The sequence below is a fragment of the Leucoraja erinacea genome, chromosome 38 (genome assembly GCF_028641065.1).
Source record: "Leucoraja erinacea ecotype New England chromosome 38, Leri_hhj_1, whole genome shotgun sequence".
In the NCBI taxonomy this organism is placed as follows: Eukaryota; Metazoa; Chordata; class Chondrichthyes; order Rajiformes; family Rajidae; genus Leucoraja; species Leucoraja erinaceus.
The window spans coordinates 6,429,203-6,446,961 of NC_073414.1; the positions used below are offsets into that span (position 1 = coordinate 6,429,203).

Consider the following 17,759-nt stretch of genomic DNA (forward strand, 5'->3'; position numbering starts at 1 on the left):
GGGCAGAAATTGCAGTTCTTTGCAGTTAGTACTCGTATCGCATGGTGTTATTGTGGATTGTCATATTTGTTTAGTAATCAAAAAGATCTCTTAACTTTTTTTTAGAGATACAGCATGAAAACATGGCCTTCAGCCCACTGAGTCGGCACCAGCCAGCGATCCCCGCACATGTACACTATCCTACAAACACTCAAATTTACACTCGTATAAAGCCAATTAACCTACAAACCTGTACGTTTTTGGAAAGTGGGAGGAAAACGAGGATCTCTGAGGAAACCCACACAGTCACAGGGAGAAAGTTTAAACTCCATACAGACAGCATCTGTGATCAAACCCAGGTCTCCGGCGCTGTAAGCCAGTAACTCTACTGCTGTGCCCTCTGTGCCAGAAATGTGGTGACTCGGTGGCCAACTTTAAGGGCAGCACAGTTGCTCGCTGGTCAGCATGGAATCAGTGGGCCGAACGGCCTGTTTCCGTGCTGTATCTCTAAACTAAGCCTGTTGCTGAAGCCTCATTAACTACATGGAGTAATGTATATATTGATTTCTCAAGCACATTACCGAGCACTTCCATCTCATTCAGTTCACAATAACATGCAGTCACATTGGCTCAGCGATAGAGTTGCTGCCTTACAGCGAATACAGCGCCGGAGACCGGGGTTTGATCCCGAACACAGATGCAGTCTGTATGGAGTTTGTATGTTCTCCCCGTAACCTGCGTTAGTTTGCTCCGGTTTCCTCCCACATTCTAAAGACGTATAGGTTTTTAGGTTACTAGGCTTAGTAAAATTGTAAATTATCCATAGGGTTAGGGTTAGTATGCAAGGATAGCTGGTCCCGCAGACTTGGTGGGCCAAAGGGCCCGTTTCCACACTGTATCTCTAAACTAAAGACTGTAATGCCTAGGTGACGTCTGTTGATTTAACAGGATTGGATGCAAAAACAAAGACCTAGGTAGACATGATGTGATTATTGATTGATTGAAGTGTCATTGGAATGCATTTTTATCTGGCTGCATCTAGAACCTATAGTGCTCTCTGCATCTAGGATTGACCGAGACAACTTGGTGTTTCTTCTGGATTATTATTGCTAAACCAAAGATGAACTGGGTACCTTGTGATAATGTCCTAATCTTCAACACAGTAACACAAGAAAAAAGATGAACAGATTAGCACAGCTTGTAGATGGCTGGGACTGTGAGCCAGCAATTATTTTCAATCTTCATCTCCAGTGCTGTCTGCATGGAATTGGCAGCTTCTCCCTGTCCATGCAAGATTTCCCATTGGTTTGTTTTCCCCTCCCATCCTAATAATGTGTGTTGGCATGTTAATTATCCACTATAAATTGATCCTGGTATGCCAGTAAATGGAAAAATCAGGAGGCTTGATGGGAATGTGGGGAGAGTTTAAATGGATGTAGGATTGATGTCAATGGGTGCTTGATAGTCACTGCAGACTGGATGGGTCTTTCCCCATGGTTTACGACCCCTATAATCATGTGCATTTCTTAAGGATAAGGGGGAAATCCTTTAAAACCGAGATGAGAAGAACTTTTTTCACACAGAGAGTGGTGAATCTCTGGAACTCTCTGCCACAGAGGGTAGTTGAGGCCAGTTCATTGGCTATATTTAAGAGGGAGTTAGATGTGGCCCTTGTGGCTAAGGGGATCAGGGGGTATGGAGAGAAGGCAGGTACGGGATACCGAGTTGGATGATCAGCCATGATCATATTGAATGGCGGTGCAGGCTCGAAGGGCCGAATGGCCTACTCCTGCACCTAATTTCTATGTTTCTATGTATAAGAATGTATGTTGTGCAGAGTTGGAAATCGGTACTGACTTGTGACATGTACTGAATTTCACTTTAAGACTACTTTAAAGTAATCTGCAATCTACATTTTAGAAACTTAATGTGGAGGATTGCTGAAACTTACAGAATGGCAAATCCTCTAATATTAACGCTTGTATGAAAGGCATGTTTTATTAAGTTTGTATTTCAGAAAGTTAATTTCTGTATTTGTAAAACAAAAACCTCAATGATTGATGAATAAGAATACCTTGATAAAGTGATCATTGAGCAATATAGGATAGCTGTTTCTAATTTCTAAGTGAGTTTAGCTTTAAATTGTTTCTCCATACTACCTTAGTTCCCCTTTTAAGAACGGAATCAACAGTGCCAGTCGTTTGTGCAAGGCTGCCATGTTTTGGTCCTTTCAACGTTTAGCAAAAGCAATGGATAGACCAGAGTTACTGGAGTGGTCAACATGTCATGAAGCCAAGGTAAACCGATTTCTAGTGTTCGCAGAGGAACAGCTACAGCATTACACTTAAGTATTTAAACAAACAGAAAATGAATATTTTTGAAGTGAAGGAAAAGACAAGAATCCATAATCAAGGGGGAGACTTGATAGAGGTCTTTAAAATGATGAGAGGGATATACAGAGTTGACGTGGATAAGCTTTTTCCATTGAGAGTAGGGAAGATTCAAACAAGAGGACATGATTTGAGAATTAAGGGACAAAAGTTTAGGGGTAACATGAGGGGGAACATCTTTACTCAGAGAGTGGTAGCTGTGTGGAATGAGCTTCCAGTGGAAGTGGTGGAGGCAGGTTCAATTTTATAATTTAAAAATAAATTGGATAGGTATATGTACGGGAAAGGAATTGAGGCGTTATGGTCTGAGTGCAGGTAGATGGGACTAGGTGAGAGTGTGTTCGGCACGGACTAGAAGGGTATATAAAACCCATATATTGTAGTGCAGAATAACATTGCCTGGAACTTCACAAGTGCAATACCGGTTCCGTTTGAAAAATCTGTACTCATTTTTCATTACGTATTCCTTAGTGTATTTCTATTTGAATCTGCAGAAACTGCACTTTGGGCTCGTGATTGCCAATAAATGACAGAGCTGAGAAAAGAGTGAAATTAACAACATGTGCGATTCCCTAAACCACTCTTCCTGATTTACGATTTCCTTTCTTCATAAACAGCTGGGAGAGATTTATTATTTCGGATGTCAATACCTTCCTTAGTCCATTTGCAAGATGATGGATCAATGGTGCTTTATTGTCACATGTGCAAAGTGCAAACACACAGTAACATTTTTGTAAGTAGTGCAGTAGAGTATCACCATACCACCTCTGATTAGCAGTTGTACAAAAATAGTCTACAGAGCCCGCATGCAAGAGGCACCATTTTCCAAGTCTAGTCCGTGCTCCAGTTGTTATGAGCGGTGCCCACTGCTGTGGGGCCTCCAACCAACGCCTTCACTTGGTTGACCAACAGCCGATGTCCCTCTCCTTGCCCATCCACCTTTGTTCTCGGGGGAGCTACCCACAGCTGGCCTTGAAGTCGCGCTAGGCCAGACCCCAGTTCCCTCTCCTCTTCTACCAGCCTCTGGTCTTCAAGGGATGACTTGCGGCGGTTCAGCTGTAGTTGCCGGGTTCTAGCACCTAGCACAGCTTGTAAGATGCCTTCCTCAGCTAAAGATCCTGCAATCTATTTGCTTTTAAAACCCTAGTTAGAGTCATAGAGCTATACAGCATGAAACAGCCCTGCTGACCAAGTTGGTGTTCTGGGCTAGTCCCCTTTCCCTACATTTGGTCCATATCCCTCTGAACCTGTCTAACCATATTTGTCCAAATATCCTTTGAAAGTCAATTATATCTGCAAGCACTGTCACCACTTTTAAATAATACAGCTATTTTAAGCACTCCCCTCATGCAAAGGCTTAGACTTAGCAAAAAATCAAGACCCAAGAAATTTCAAAGAAATGCGCTTTTTTTCCCCCAGGAATCTGAGTAATATCAAACCCTGTATCATGATTTTTGCAGGAAAATTGTTTTAGAATTAAATTCATCATTTGAATTACATGGGTACATAAAAAGCTGGAGAAACTCAGCGGGTGTAGCCCTATGGAGCGAAGGAAATGGGCAACGTTTCGGGCCGAAACCCTCCTTCAGAATTTGAATTACCAGTCCTTGTGCTGTCTCCCAGTGAAGTGAAGAACGCAGGTTCTCTCGAACAGTAAACTTGTAGCTGCAACCCCTTTGCTTTAAGTAGAGGTCCTGCAAGGAAACTCTATTTCTTGTGCAGTGTGGCACAGTAACTTGCAGTTCGGAAAAACTAATCCGAGATAAAACCTGAATTGTGCTCTCCTATCTGTGGGACAAATCAATTTCCTTCCAATTATAAACATTGATTTTTAATCTCATTTTTACTGACTTCCCTTGTAACACCTTTGTTGCAATGTCCAGGTTCAGGAACTGCTTCTTCCCTACAGCCATCAGGCTATTAAACACTCCAACTACATAAGCTGTGAACTACAATAGACTATTATTGTACTTTTTGACATTATGATTCAGAGATTATTGACTAGTATAAATGGATAATCGCTTTCCATACCATTGTTTCCACTACCAAAGGATGGTTCTTTAGCAATTCTCTGACCAGTCTGACTGTCCCTAATTACTTATCTCTGTTTACTTTGTTGTTACCTTCTCGCTAATAATTTATTCTACATTTTCCTTGATTCCCTTCCCCCCCCTTGATGTCTCATTCTCACACCCTACACTTCCTTATCTCTGAATCTCTCCCTCCCCTGACTCTGTCTGAAGAAGGGTCTCGACCTAAAACGTCACCCATTCCTTCTCTCCAGAGATGCTGCCTGTCCTGCTGAGTTACTCCAACATTTTGTGTCTATCTTCCATCCAGGATGTAATTCCCTAACCCTGGAAGACTGCAATTTGTTGCACCAGATCATAGATAAAATGATTTATATATTATAAAAATCATATAAATTATTATTCATTTCATTATATCATTTATATAATGATATATTATATTTAATATATATTAGATCACCCCTCAGTCGCACATGCTCACGAACTAATGTCCTAGCCTGCCTAACCTCCCTATAACCCAGTCCATTGAGTCCTGGTAACATCTTTGTAATAATTTTACTGCAACTTAGCATTATATCAGCTATTACAATTATTTATTGTTTGATTTAAATTGAATATCATGTCTAGACAAGTGACCTATTTTGTAATCATTTCAGAAAGAAGCTAAAAAATACCAACAAGCCAAGGGCATTGTGAACTACCACTTCATATCCACTGGAGCTGGGCCATGGCCACAGAAAGGTTTAGTGGACAACTTCAGCAAATAGATCTCACTGGGATAGAAAGAAACTAAACTGATTATTATTTTTTTGTTTAAAAAAAAAAAAAATCATTCTGAATGTTGGAAATGCCTTAGTCTGAAGATCAGGCAGTGTCTTTTTCAAGCGATGCTTATTTAATTTGTGTATCTCATTTTGCTTTCAGATCATGCAACTGCTTTCTGAAATTGATTTTTTTTTTTTTTTTTATTTGCTTTGTACATTTCAGTTGTAATATTAAAGTGCGGTTTCAAGGAACTAGATGTGTTGGACTTTATTTTTGAAGGAAGGTAAATTGCTTTTTTCTTCCTCCTCTGTTGCTTGTTTGCGTTTTGATACGCAGATTTGTCATCACTAGCAGTTGTGCAAACATGTGAAAGTCATGGATGTTAGAACAAGAATAAGCCAGATATTTATTCAAGCTGATGACTTAGCTGGCAGGGGAGAGACGGATTGCTGAGCCCAATCTTCCAGGGCAAGATCATTGAAATCAATGGTGAGGAAGACAATGGTTGGCACGGTGGGACAGAGGTAGAGTTGCTGCCTCACAGACCCAGGTTCGATCCCAACTACGGGCGCTGTCTGTATGGAGTTTGTAAGTTAATTGGCTTGGTGTATGTGTAAATTGTCCCTAATAGTCGGATAGTGTTAATACGCAGGGGTCGTTGTGGGCTGAAGGGCCTGTTTTTTTTCCAATGCATCTCTAAACTAAACAATGAAGACAATCTTACAAGCTTCACCTCCTGACAGAGGTGGATCTTTGTGCTGGACAGGGGACAAATAACTAACTGGCTCCACTGTCATGGGCACTGTGATCATTATAATTAATTCCACTGGAGGATGAGAAGTTTGCAGCGTTCTGCTCTGGCCAATCAAGGTATATGTGGCCATTGCAGGGCCAATGGCTGGCAATGTCCTGCTGATACTCTTGCCTGCATCATCACTGCAGCTAGACCCCAACCAGCAGAACATCCAGACTGCTGATGAAAACGGTAAAAGATGCAAAAAAAGTGTGAGATATCTTCAGCAATCCAACAGATGAAGCATACCACCAAGGCACCAGATGACTCTACCTGATCCTGGACAGATTTTCTGTGTCCAAAACACCCAGGTCCGATCCACTGAGATCACTTTGGTATTCTTCTGACCACTCAATCATTCAGGTTGACTCACTTTGAGGAAGAGCAAAAGGCAGGCACAGGGTGTAGCAGTTGAACATCTAGCTATTGTCCCCAGCGAGAATCAAGGAACTAAAAAGGGATTAAGCAGGTTGGGAAAACTGAAGACTCTTGGGATTGCTGATGCACAGATAAGAATAGATATAGATATGCCATTTATTGTCACTATACATGTACAGTGAAACTGAAAGCTGCTCGTACTCAGTGCATACATACAATTTAGCACAAAAAACAAGAAACAGAAAAAAAAAAAAAAAAAAAAAAGAAGCACTGAAGCGGAACATGGAGGTTCTTCATCCTATAATGCGTATTCAGGAAGGAAGAGGGTCAGACATACTTGAGCAATTCCACAAGTTTGCAAAATCTCAGGTTGGTGAAGGAGGAATCGCGGGAGTTGAAGTGGCAGCAAGATCATCTGATGCAGAGTTTGGGCTGAGGCAACAAAACCACCCAGTTAAGTCGTGTTTGGGTCTGTGGAACTGGATGCCTGCAGGCCTCCTGGAAGTGTGCAATGCTTTCATTGTAGGGAATCCATGAGGCAGTCATCAGGAATGGAAAAACTGCTGCACTGAATGTCGATTGCAGCAGTTATCACCAGTTGGATCATGTCTGTTTGTGGACTAGAAAATCTGAATCATTGCTTGTGGATATCATCTGCTTGGCCCAGGTGAAGATGTTTGACAGGACATTACATAAATCCACGACGACCTGCTCTCCAGATCATGCTTTGAGGGAAGGATACAGGATTGGATTCTACTGGTCTATGTGAATGGGTGGGAAACACTTTACCCATAAAGTTTGGAGTAGGGCAGAGTTGCCCACTCTGTGTGTGTTGCTGGAAACCCATCAGAATCCATCAGGCATGACAGGTGATGTTGCTCGTATACAACACCATTTTATTTTGCTTGGGCTCACTTGGTCCAGATCAATTAGCACCTGCCACCTATTGCCATGGTAATTAAAGATAGTAACTAAAGATTCAAGAGTACCTAATTAAAGGCTAGCTTTAATTCTAAGAAACCAATACTATTTTTAAAACTCATGGCCATAAGTAATTGTTTTAGAACTAGGTGATGGGTGTGAATTGTTATGAATTAGGCACATTCCTTTTCTTTTTTGTTTCTTTACTTATTTCCTTTCTTTTCTTAAGGCCCTCTTCTCTTTGGGGCCTTCAGTTTATTTATACACACTTTCAAGCACGCAGTTTATTTAACCATCATCACTCATTTAACGCCAACTACTGCGGACTACACTTCACTACTATCCTTGTTCTTTTTCTCTTACTGGTTAAAGTTTAACAAAAACAGTTGTACACAATGTATTATGTTGCATATCATGATTAAGATGTATGTACATGACTTCTAATAAAAAATAAATTGAAAAACAAAACTCATGGCCATGTTAACAGTGTGTAATATGCTGGCTATTCTAACTAGGACAGCACTGGGTTATAATTTAAATGCGCCCTCCAACAGTCAAAATTGTTCCATGCAGAGGCTTTTTGAAACGTCTAATTGCTTAAATATTCTGTGCCCAGGCTCATAGAATTGTAGGACAGTGCAAGGTGGATTAAACAGAAACCTCAGACCTAATGGAATAGCTCATCATTTATTCAATAATTTAACAATGAACTATTTATAATTCATTGGAAGGTGGGACACAGAGCGCTTGACACATAAAACAGCTATAAATTTCTTGCACAACTGTTTGCAAAGTTGTAACTAATTCTTTCCCTTCATGACATACTAAAGCAGTGCATAAAACAGGAGCAAGCATGTAATGTAATCAAACCGAGTTAAGCCACCCTCAAATTATAGGTGAGAAGATGCACCAAATGGTGCACACTAGGATTATATAGCACCCAAGTTATTTAACCCCTTGTGTTATTGCCATTCTAACAATGTTCTTTTGGTTGACCAATTCCTCCAACAGTGTAGCACTCAATCAGGGATCTTTTAAAAGAAGCAGCAAGTTCTATGCCTCAACCACAGACAGTTCAAGATAGCGCACAACTTCCTCCCACTCCAATTTTGCAAGTGTTTTTTTGTTTTTGTTTGTTTATTTTATTAGAAGTTAATACAGTACAAAACAATACAGTGGTACCTAATTTTAGGTGCCAACTATGTCATAACCAATTTCGCAAGATCTAAAGTATACAAGCAAGACTAATGTGAGATGTGTTGATTATATGGATCCTTTCCCTCAGTTGAATGTTTGTTATCCTTGACTAATAACTTTAAAAATTGGTAACTTGTCAATCAGAAAATATCCTTGCTGGTGCTGCATTATATTTGATAACTTAACAGCTGATGACAAGTATCTCAACTACTTAACAATTTTTATCTATTACTACATGAGGAAGTTTGGCCATGGCCTTCCCTAAAGCCCTCATTGGAAGGTGGAACAGAGAACTGCTATAAATTGTAGTACCTGACTGCAGGCACAAAATTTCGTTCAGACTTCGGTCTGAATGACAATAAAGGAAATCTGTAATTATATTTTCTTCCCACCTACAAAGGGCATCTGACCAATATGTAGCAAACAAGAATATTGTCTAGTTGAGCCATGCATGATCCTAATGGATTAAGACTTTAAATACCAGTATTAACCATGAGATTGCCACTAATATACACTTGAGCAAACAGGCTATTCAACAGTACAGATGGTTAGATGAGCTTTGCAAATATACTACTCAAGTTTTCCAACAAGTTGCCCAATGTCCAGTTGGTTATCCTGTAATTACCTGGTGAATACAATGTGACATGTTGCCCTGGATCCCACACAGTTTAATCTTGTGGACCAGTGTCCCTCTGTGGGACCTTGTGAATAAGCCTTACTGAAGTCCCTGTAGATTACAACCACATACCCTCATTTAATTCCCTCAGTTTCACATTGGATCTCCATTTAAAGTCACACTGATCATCTTTGATTAATCTGTATGCATTTCATTTCTCACTGCAATATTTCCCCCCAATTGACCCACAAGCCTATAATTAGAGATCCAATTCAGGGGTAAATGAATCAGAATGTCCTCCACTTATCTAGCCTCCACATGACAGATGCGATTTGAAAATCCCCAAATCTCCCATAATAGCCTGCAATGCATGTCAGATCCAGGGCAATTATCCATCTTGGTAAACTGTTCAAGAATTCCACCCAGCCATTCCTAGTTCAACTAAATAGCCACTGCCATACAGATGAGAACTATTAATTTAAGACTTGACCCATGCTCTTGCTCCTTGTTCCTCAGAAAGGTCTTTCCTTGGTTATTAATATTTCCAATCATAACACTCTACAAAACAAGTAGATCCTTGCTTGAAACTATGGAGATCTTCTGCCACTTAACCAAACAGTCTCTTGCTACAAGATAGTGGTTAATCCATTTTTTCTAGGGCAAAAAGCAAATTGTTGTGAATCTTATAGAAACTTACAAAATTCTTAAGGGGATGGACAGGCTAGATGCAGGAAGATTGTTCCCGATGTTGGGGAAGTCCAGGACAAGGGATCACAGTTTAAGGATAAAGGGGAAATCATTTAGGACCTAGATGAGAAAAACATTTTTCACACAGAGAGTGGTGAATCTGTGGAACTCTCTGCCACAGAAGGTAGTTGAGGCCAGTTCATTGGCTATATTTAAGAGGGGGTTAGATGTGGCTAAAGGGATTAGGGGGTATGGAGAGAAGGCAGGTACGGGATACCGAGTTGGATGGTCCGCCATGATCATATTGAATGGCAGTGCAGGCTCGAAGGGCCAAATGGCCTACATAGATAGGACTCACTGCTCGGGTGTAATACATTGTTCACTGCTCAGGTGTAATACACCATATAACAACTGGGATTGTTCAGTGCAAAGACTGCTGAACTAGCAAGTGAGCCCCATAAATCAATAATGTGCAGCATTCATAGCATAGAGTTCAACAAGGTCCAAAGCACTGATGAAAATGTTCAGCAATAAAAGCCAAGAGGGCTTTTAATACCAAGGGCAGCACAATGCTGGCTTGTGTGTTCACACACAATGGAAAGATTGTTCGGTGTTGGAAAAATAAAAAGCATCAGGTTTCGTTGCAGAATAATAAACAACCAGCAAGAGGGAAGTAGACTTTATTTCAATCTCCACAGACAGCAGCATCAACAACAAGAAATCCAAGAAAGGTGGTCTCCATCTTCAAAAGTTTAAGGACAAGTCATTTTACAGATTATGCAGAGGATAGCCACAGACAAACACACCAACTCAAAGTCAGGGGGTGGGGGGGAGCAGAGAAGAGAGAGTCCACATGTACATTACCAATGCTTCATTTATGGATTTTAACTTCCAGAACAACAGAAGGGAAATTGCCACAGCTGGTAAAGCCCAGTGGCACACTATTGATCTGTTGAGTTTAGAAACCACCAACATAGCCCATCACAAGTCAACTACTGGAATTTTAAACCAGGGTAGGATTTGGTAGCTTGGGCTATTGTTGATACACGGCAACAATTGAACCAATGCCCAGACACAGCTGGTAAAGGAGCTGGGATCACAAACAAGGATCCAAAATCTAAACTATCAACATTGGAGATTTAATTCAGTGCATATGTCTAGAACAATAAAATTTAGAGCTAGATATCTAGTCAAAGCAACAGACAACATTCATTTCCCAAATGTTCAGTATTCACTTAGATAACAATTCTCAAGGTCCTTTAAATATCAATGTTGATGATTTAGTGGAGTAGATTAAACCAGAAAATCAAACTTCTGAGTAAGATTGCAAGTTCCTTAAAGTCTGGAAATACTTGCAATTTCTGGACATGCAAGCTCAGGTACAACAGGTATGTCATCAGGGTTTGGCTTAGATGTGTGTGCATGCTGGACAAAGGAGATTGGTGACAGTCTGATCACGACTCCCAGCATCAGTCAGCCAAGCAATGGACACTTTATGCAAATTTCCACCTTGGTATCATTCCCAATACTGTAGCCTAAAAGAGACTGAAATACACTGAACAAATAAAGTGGTACTATAGTGCAGAGTGGCAGGAAATTGGTGTTAAATCAATCACTAACATTACCTGCCCAATAAAAAGGCATTGCCTACAATATTATATCTGTTATCTATTTAATGCCAAATGCAGCGAGTATATATTATTGTGAACAAGAGTGAAAGGGTGAAAAACAAAATCAAATTCAAGATTATAGGAACCATTTGTTGCAGCTAATAAGTGTTGCAATGTGATCAGAAGTGTTTAAATCTGGCCCGTTTAGACAAGTACACAGAATAGAGTTTGACACCACAAACAGCTGAACCTACATCAGGCCTTGAGGGGGGTGGGGTCCTGAAACTTGCGGGGCTGTGATAAACTACAGTAAAGTCACAACCTGGAACTAATTAAAACTTTAAAATGATAACTTATTCATAAATAGTCAATCAAGAACAATTGTACAAATGAAGACATTTCTAATAGCTTCAAGATGAGTGAAGTTAGTTGTCTGGGCTATGGTCAAGCACATTTTTGAATGTTAAATATATGCCCAAGGCCCAAATTCTTGCTGCATGTAAGTTGTGCTGTGGGAACAGTGAGGAGCATTTCATAAAACCCTCCCAAAATATACAGGTATAAATTATTCAATGGGTAAGCCAGTGTGATGCAAATACCAGTACTATTAAAACCGTGAAGGTAATCCAGGTGAAGTTAGACGGTTTAAATATCCAAAGCAAATAGATCCCATGCAAAATAAACTTTGTACCTCAGCCCAGCATACTTGCACCAACAAAAAAAAATGACAATTAGTTGTAATTTGAAATACGAATTGAAGTATCAAATTCAATTAAAACATGATGTGAACTGGTAATTCAAATCCAATAACAACAATTTCTGAAGGCACATCAGGATCTGGGAATAGATTTAGCCTTTAACCAAAAATGACAAATGGCAGATTCACAACCTACTGGTTTGTGGCTCTTTCCACAAGCAGTTTAAAGCCCCATTTGCAAATGACCACGCAAAGTGGCATTGCCATACAAGTGTTCCAGTGAAGTCTCAGAATAAATTGGAGAGGGTGAGGAGAGTACAGGCTTGAACCAAGTTGATACCTTGACATACCACCAGACATCTGCACAAAAGATAGGGTTATGTACTAGTGATGCTTACATTTTGATGGTCAAATGTAATGTTTGGCCCACACAAAGTAAAAATCAATAGGAAAAATGAAACTTAACAGACATACCCATGGAAACAATACCCAGACATGAATGTTATGCTCAAGGACACATCTATAGTACAGGTGAACTGGTAACTTGCATGCATTAACATTTTAAACAACAAATCTGCACCAGAACACTGCACCACAAAAAATTCCAACATTCAGTTCACTAGTTTTTCTATTTACCTACAAACCTTCTAGAAATAAAATTTGGTGGCAGGTGCGTGGTCCAGCATGGGATTGGAAATAAAGCCAGTTATCAGTGGTACAATTGGGACAGATGTCAATAATATTCAGTGTTTTACAACAGCCCACCATAATGGATCAAATTCAATGAGAACTGCTAATGCCAATCAGAATCATTACCCGAGATGCTGCAAGATTTGGTGCAGTAACCATGAGCAGTTGGATTCATGCCCGATAGTGAAAGGAAGTCAAACAGGTTTGTCAGTGTGAGCCTCAGATTTTACCACCCAGCTTCCCAGCCTTTCCAAGCATTCAATTCACCCACAAACTTGATTATTTCCCTTGCTTTCTCCACTCACCTGCGACAAACATCGAGACTTGACCTACATGAAAACTAATTCGGGCAAGACATTTGCCCGACACGTATTATCTGTAATCTTTCAAGAGCCGGCTGGTTGCACTTGGTCCATTCAACACCACGTCACCCCATGTTAGCTTAAATACAACGTGGACATTCAACTTCTTTCACATTGTAGGGTTTGAGCAATGTAAAATTTTACAAAGTGGTTAAAGTAGTAATGTTAGTGGGAAGGCTGAACAATATACTGGATATCCATACTGCAATGAGCAAATAGATGTTACAACAGCAAAGAATGGTAGAGCAACCAACTCAATGTTACAGTCAATAATCAACAGCCAGTTTGGCCCTTTATACACTGCCTAGCTAGACTCAATGTGTGTAGATGCTGCAAGATCGGTTACAATGCTTCCCAGGAGAATCAGACACTCAAGACGGGTGTTTAGCATTTACAAGTATGCAGATAAACTATTTAAATTGGTTAAGTACAGGAAGATAATGTTTTAAGATGAGTCACTTTACTGCAAATGAGTCCATTCTGCACATCTGCCAAATTTTAAATATTTCCTGACACAACTATACCGACATGCAAAAGGCTCATTCCCAGATAAAAGTCAACCACATTTTTTTTGTGCATTTCACTTTCCTTCACTTAATTCCACAACTTTGCACTAAAGGGTAGGTAGGGGTGTGACTGAACCTTAACCGTGGCTCTCAGGTGTCTAGTTAGTCTTGACCCCAGTGCAACAAGACCTTTGTGGGAAGGGGGAAAAAAAAAAAAGAGACAAGGGAGAAATTGAATACTACAAAATATCTTACAATCCAAGTGTTTCAAAACAGTAGACAAGAAATTAAGACGTGTTAACTAAGACAAATTTTCCTGGAAATTCCAATTGGTCTCATGTCCATTTGGTCAGAATGGATCTGCCAAGAATGGGCACAAATCAATGGGCAATTATTTTAAAACCATTACTGCTCAGGAGACGAATGCTGTAGTTTCAATATACTGTGCAAGAGGAATGGATCTGTCTCTGCCACTTTCCTGCCCTTAGCAGCAGCCGCCACCACCACTGCCTTGCTTTAAGGGAGTGCTCTGGATTCGGATATTGGACTTCTCATCGTTGTGTGTTGGTCCAGTCCCCATCCGATTCTTGATCTCGGCAGCCATCGTCACAAATGCCTGTTCAACGTTGGTGGCATTTTTTGCGCTCGTTTCCAAAAATGGGATTTGAAGAGAGTCAGCATACTCCTTGAAGAGAAAGGGAAAAAAAATGTTTGTCACCTTTATATTTTCCAAATAATTAGAAAGCCATATATTATTTTTTCACACAGAGAGTGGTGAATCTCTGGAACTCTCTGCCACAGAGGGTAGTTGAGGCCAGTTCATTGGCTATATTTAAGAGGGAGTTAGATGTGGCCCTTGTGGCTAAGGGGATCAGGGGGTATGGAGAGAAGGCAGGTACGGGATACTGAGTTGGATGATCAGCCATGATCATATTGAATGGCGGTGCAGGCTCGAAGGGCCGAATGGCCTACTCCTGCACCTAATGTCTATGTTTCTATGTTTCTATTTCTGGGATGGCAGGACTTTAATATGAAGAAAGACTGGATAGACTCGGCTTGTACTCGCTAGAATTTAGAAGATTGAGGGGGGATCTTACAGAAACTTACAAAATTCTTAAGGGGTTGGACAGGCTAGATGCAGGAAGATTGTTCCCAATGTTGGGGAAGTCCAGAACAAGGGGTCACAGTTTAAGGATAAAGGGTGAAATCTTTTAGGACCAAGATGAAAAAAACATTTTTCACACAGAGAGTGGTGAATCTCTGGAATTCTCTGCCACAGAAGGTTCGTTGAGGCCTGTTCATTGGCTATATTTAAGAGGGAGTTAGATGTGCCCCTTGTGGCTAAAGGGATCAGGGGGTATAGAGAGAAGGCAGGTACAGGATACAGAGTTGGATGATCAGCCATGATCATATTGAATGGCAATGCAGGCTCGAAGGGCCGAATGGCCTACTCCTGTACCTATATTCTATGTTTCTATTAAAGTCGATAATTCAATGGAATGAACAACAGGATCTGTTCATTGTGTTCCAGGCCCTGGGGAAGCACAACTTTGGACCTCCAATCCAAGGAGTTTATCTAGGCTTGAACTTTTACTACATTCAAAAGTCACTACATCAAGAATTGAACTGCCTTGCTATTCCTCTCAATAGATATTTCCTGGTTCAGAAGCCAGCATTTAGCAAGTTCCTGCCCAGACTGCTGTCGTCTCTGGACATATTTAATTTCAGAGATTCAGCATGGAAACAGACCCTTTATTCCACCGAGTCCATGCTGACCACCGATCACCTGTTTACACTAGTAGTCCCAGTATCTCATCCACTCCAAAGCACATAGTAGGGGCAATTTACAGAAACTAGTTCACCCACAAACCAGCAAGCCTTTTGGAAGAATTTGGAGCACCCGGAGGAAACCCGCGTGGTCCCAGGAAGAATGTGCAAACTCAACACAGACAGCACCCAAGGTCAGGATCGAACCCAGGTCTGTGGTGCCGTGAGTCAGCAACGCGACTCTTCAGCTAAATGCATTTCGTTGTCTCTGTACTGTACACTGACAATGACAATTAAAATTGAATCTGAATCTGAGGTAGTTTTTGCTACTGAAGAAATTTAAAACTTTAATATACAAGTTAAAAGATTTAGAAAAGCTTTTGAGTTTACTCCAGAAACGGCTGATTATAGAACAGAAAAATAGATTTAGCCCTGTTGGGCGTCTTCTTCTTCTTGCGTGTGGCGTGCACAGTCTAAAGTTGGCGGACAACTTGTTCTATTTGATCTTCTTTGATTGTGCGCGCTGGGTTGCATTTGTCCAAACAGGGCGGACCACGTGAAGGTTGCAATCTCCCACCCCCCTATTGGGTGTGAAGTAACATGTGGCCTCTGCACTATAGAATATTAATAAATCCAAGTATTCTTGAAATTCAATTTGCATTTGTAATATCACTGTAAGTTTTGCACAACATCACAAGGATATTACATTAAAATCGCTTTCAATAGCTTGCTGGAATATTGCATAGAGATCAGAACAATGCCAAATGTAAGCTAATGTGCACCAGAGTGCGAGCCATATAGAGCAAGATATGCTCTACTCTAATCATTTGTAGTTTGATTGCGTCCACACCCACCTTTGGCCTCCTTGTCAAAACTCAAGCTACGTCTCAAACGTTGGAACGATACCAAGCACTACTTTCTGGAAGTTTTCACAATTCATTTAGCAACTGAATTGGCTCACATTTTTATTGCACAATTGTCTATTCTGCAAGAGCAGCCTTTTACTGTTGGATATTTGAATGTTTACCACCTTGTCAGCACAACAGGTTCTTAACGCTGGGGTGATCAATGCTTCCTTTTTAATCAGATTTGCAGCCAAGATCTGTTACTGTGTGGATTGTGTAGTCCATCCTTCAACGTTATACCCTACAGGATCAGAATAACTCTGCTTCTCCACATAGATAATAATTCAACTATTTTGAACATTTTGCCACCATTAGAAACATAGAAAATAGGTGCCGGAGTAAGCCATTTGGCCCTTCGAGCTAGCACTGTCATTCAATATGATCATGGCTGATCATCCCAAATCAGTACCCCGTTCCTGCTTTCTCCCCACATCCCTCAATTCCGTTAGCCCCAAGAACTATATCTAACTCTCCCTTGAATACATCCAGTGAATTGGCCTCCACTGCCTTCTGTGGCAGAGAATTCCTCAGATTCACAACTCTCTGGATGAAAAAGTTTTTCCTCATCTCAGTTCTAAATGGCCTACCCCTTATTCTTAAACTGTGACCTCTGGTTCTGGACTCCCAACATCGGGAACATTTTCCCCACATCTAGCCTGTCCAATCACTTCAGAATTATATACGTTTCTATAAGATAATTTTATATGTTTCTATAGCCAACAAGCAGCTTGGAGGCTTTCCCCATAGAGGATAGGTGGGAGATAAATCTGGTTACTGATAGAAAATTAATTGCACAAAAAGCCAGACATTAAGATTGTACTTTAGTTGGTGCCTAAATAACTAATAATACAATCTAATAACTAGTTCACAATTTAAAATTGACCAAATCCATAAAATACACTATTGAAGTTTTTAACACAAAGCCATGGCTCAAAAGAGTGTATATACCTTCGCTGTAGTATAATCCACCACCTTCTTACTAGTCAAGTCGCATTTATTCCCCACAAGCAATTTGTTCACATTTTCACTTGCGTAACGAGCTATTTCTTCCAGCCACTGCTTGACATTATTAAAGGAATCCTGCAGATGTGGGAGAGATCAGGAATTACTGTATTATCATAGCACATCTAAAATTCAAGCATTGAACTTTCCTGAAAAGCTGGCAAGTTGCATCCTAGGGTTCATTTCCTGGTATTGTATGCATCAACCATAGCACATTGTAGTCTACTGGGAGATAGGAATTTACATCTTCATAATTATACTTGCAACATGGACCCATTAAGCTGCATGGCCTGTTAATTCAACATGGAATTCAAGCTAAATACATTACTGAAAAAAAGCCCAGACAAGTTTGCTGTAACAGTGAACTTCATTAATCTATTAGACTGAACACAGTGGGCTAAACTGACAGCATTTTCAATTGACTGGAAGCAATTGACATCAATATTAACATTTACATACACGTG

General features: G+C 40.4%; 2 protein-coding genes across 3 annotated transcripts in view; one reads left to right on the top strand and one right to left on the bottom strand.

The window, feature by feature from the left end:
• LOC129714193 (adenosine deaminase domain-containing protein 1-like) overlaps positions 1-6,467 on the top strand; it is a 33,837-nt gene extending 27,370 nt beyond the window's left edge. For both annotated transcript variants that reach the window (XM_055663712.1, XM_055663711.1), the window contains exons 11-12: positions 2,144-2,276; positions 5,056-6,467. In XM_055663712.1, the coding sequence (XP_055519687.1) occupies positions 2,144-2,276; positions 5,056-5,166 (244 nt within the window). In that variant the 3' untranslated portion in view covers positions 5,167-6,467. The remainder of the gene's footprint in view (positions 1-2,143; positions 2,277-5,055) is intronic.
• A 3,953-nt stretch (positions 6,468-10,420) lies between these two features.
• The window catches only part of LOC129714201 (ras-related protein ORAB-1-like), a 30,242-nt gene continuing 22,903 nt past the window's right edge, over positions 10,421-17,759 (bottom strand). Inside the window, exons 5-6 of the mRNA XM_055663725.1 lie at positions 17,242-17,373; positions 10,421-14,306 (exon numbers count right to left, since the gene is read on the bottom strand). Coding sequence (XP_055519700.1) covers positions 14,106-14,306; positions 17,242-17,373 — 333 coding nt within the window. The 3' untranslated portion in view covers positions 10,421-14,105. The remainder of the gene's footprint in view (positions 14,307-17,241; positions 17,374-17,759) is intronic.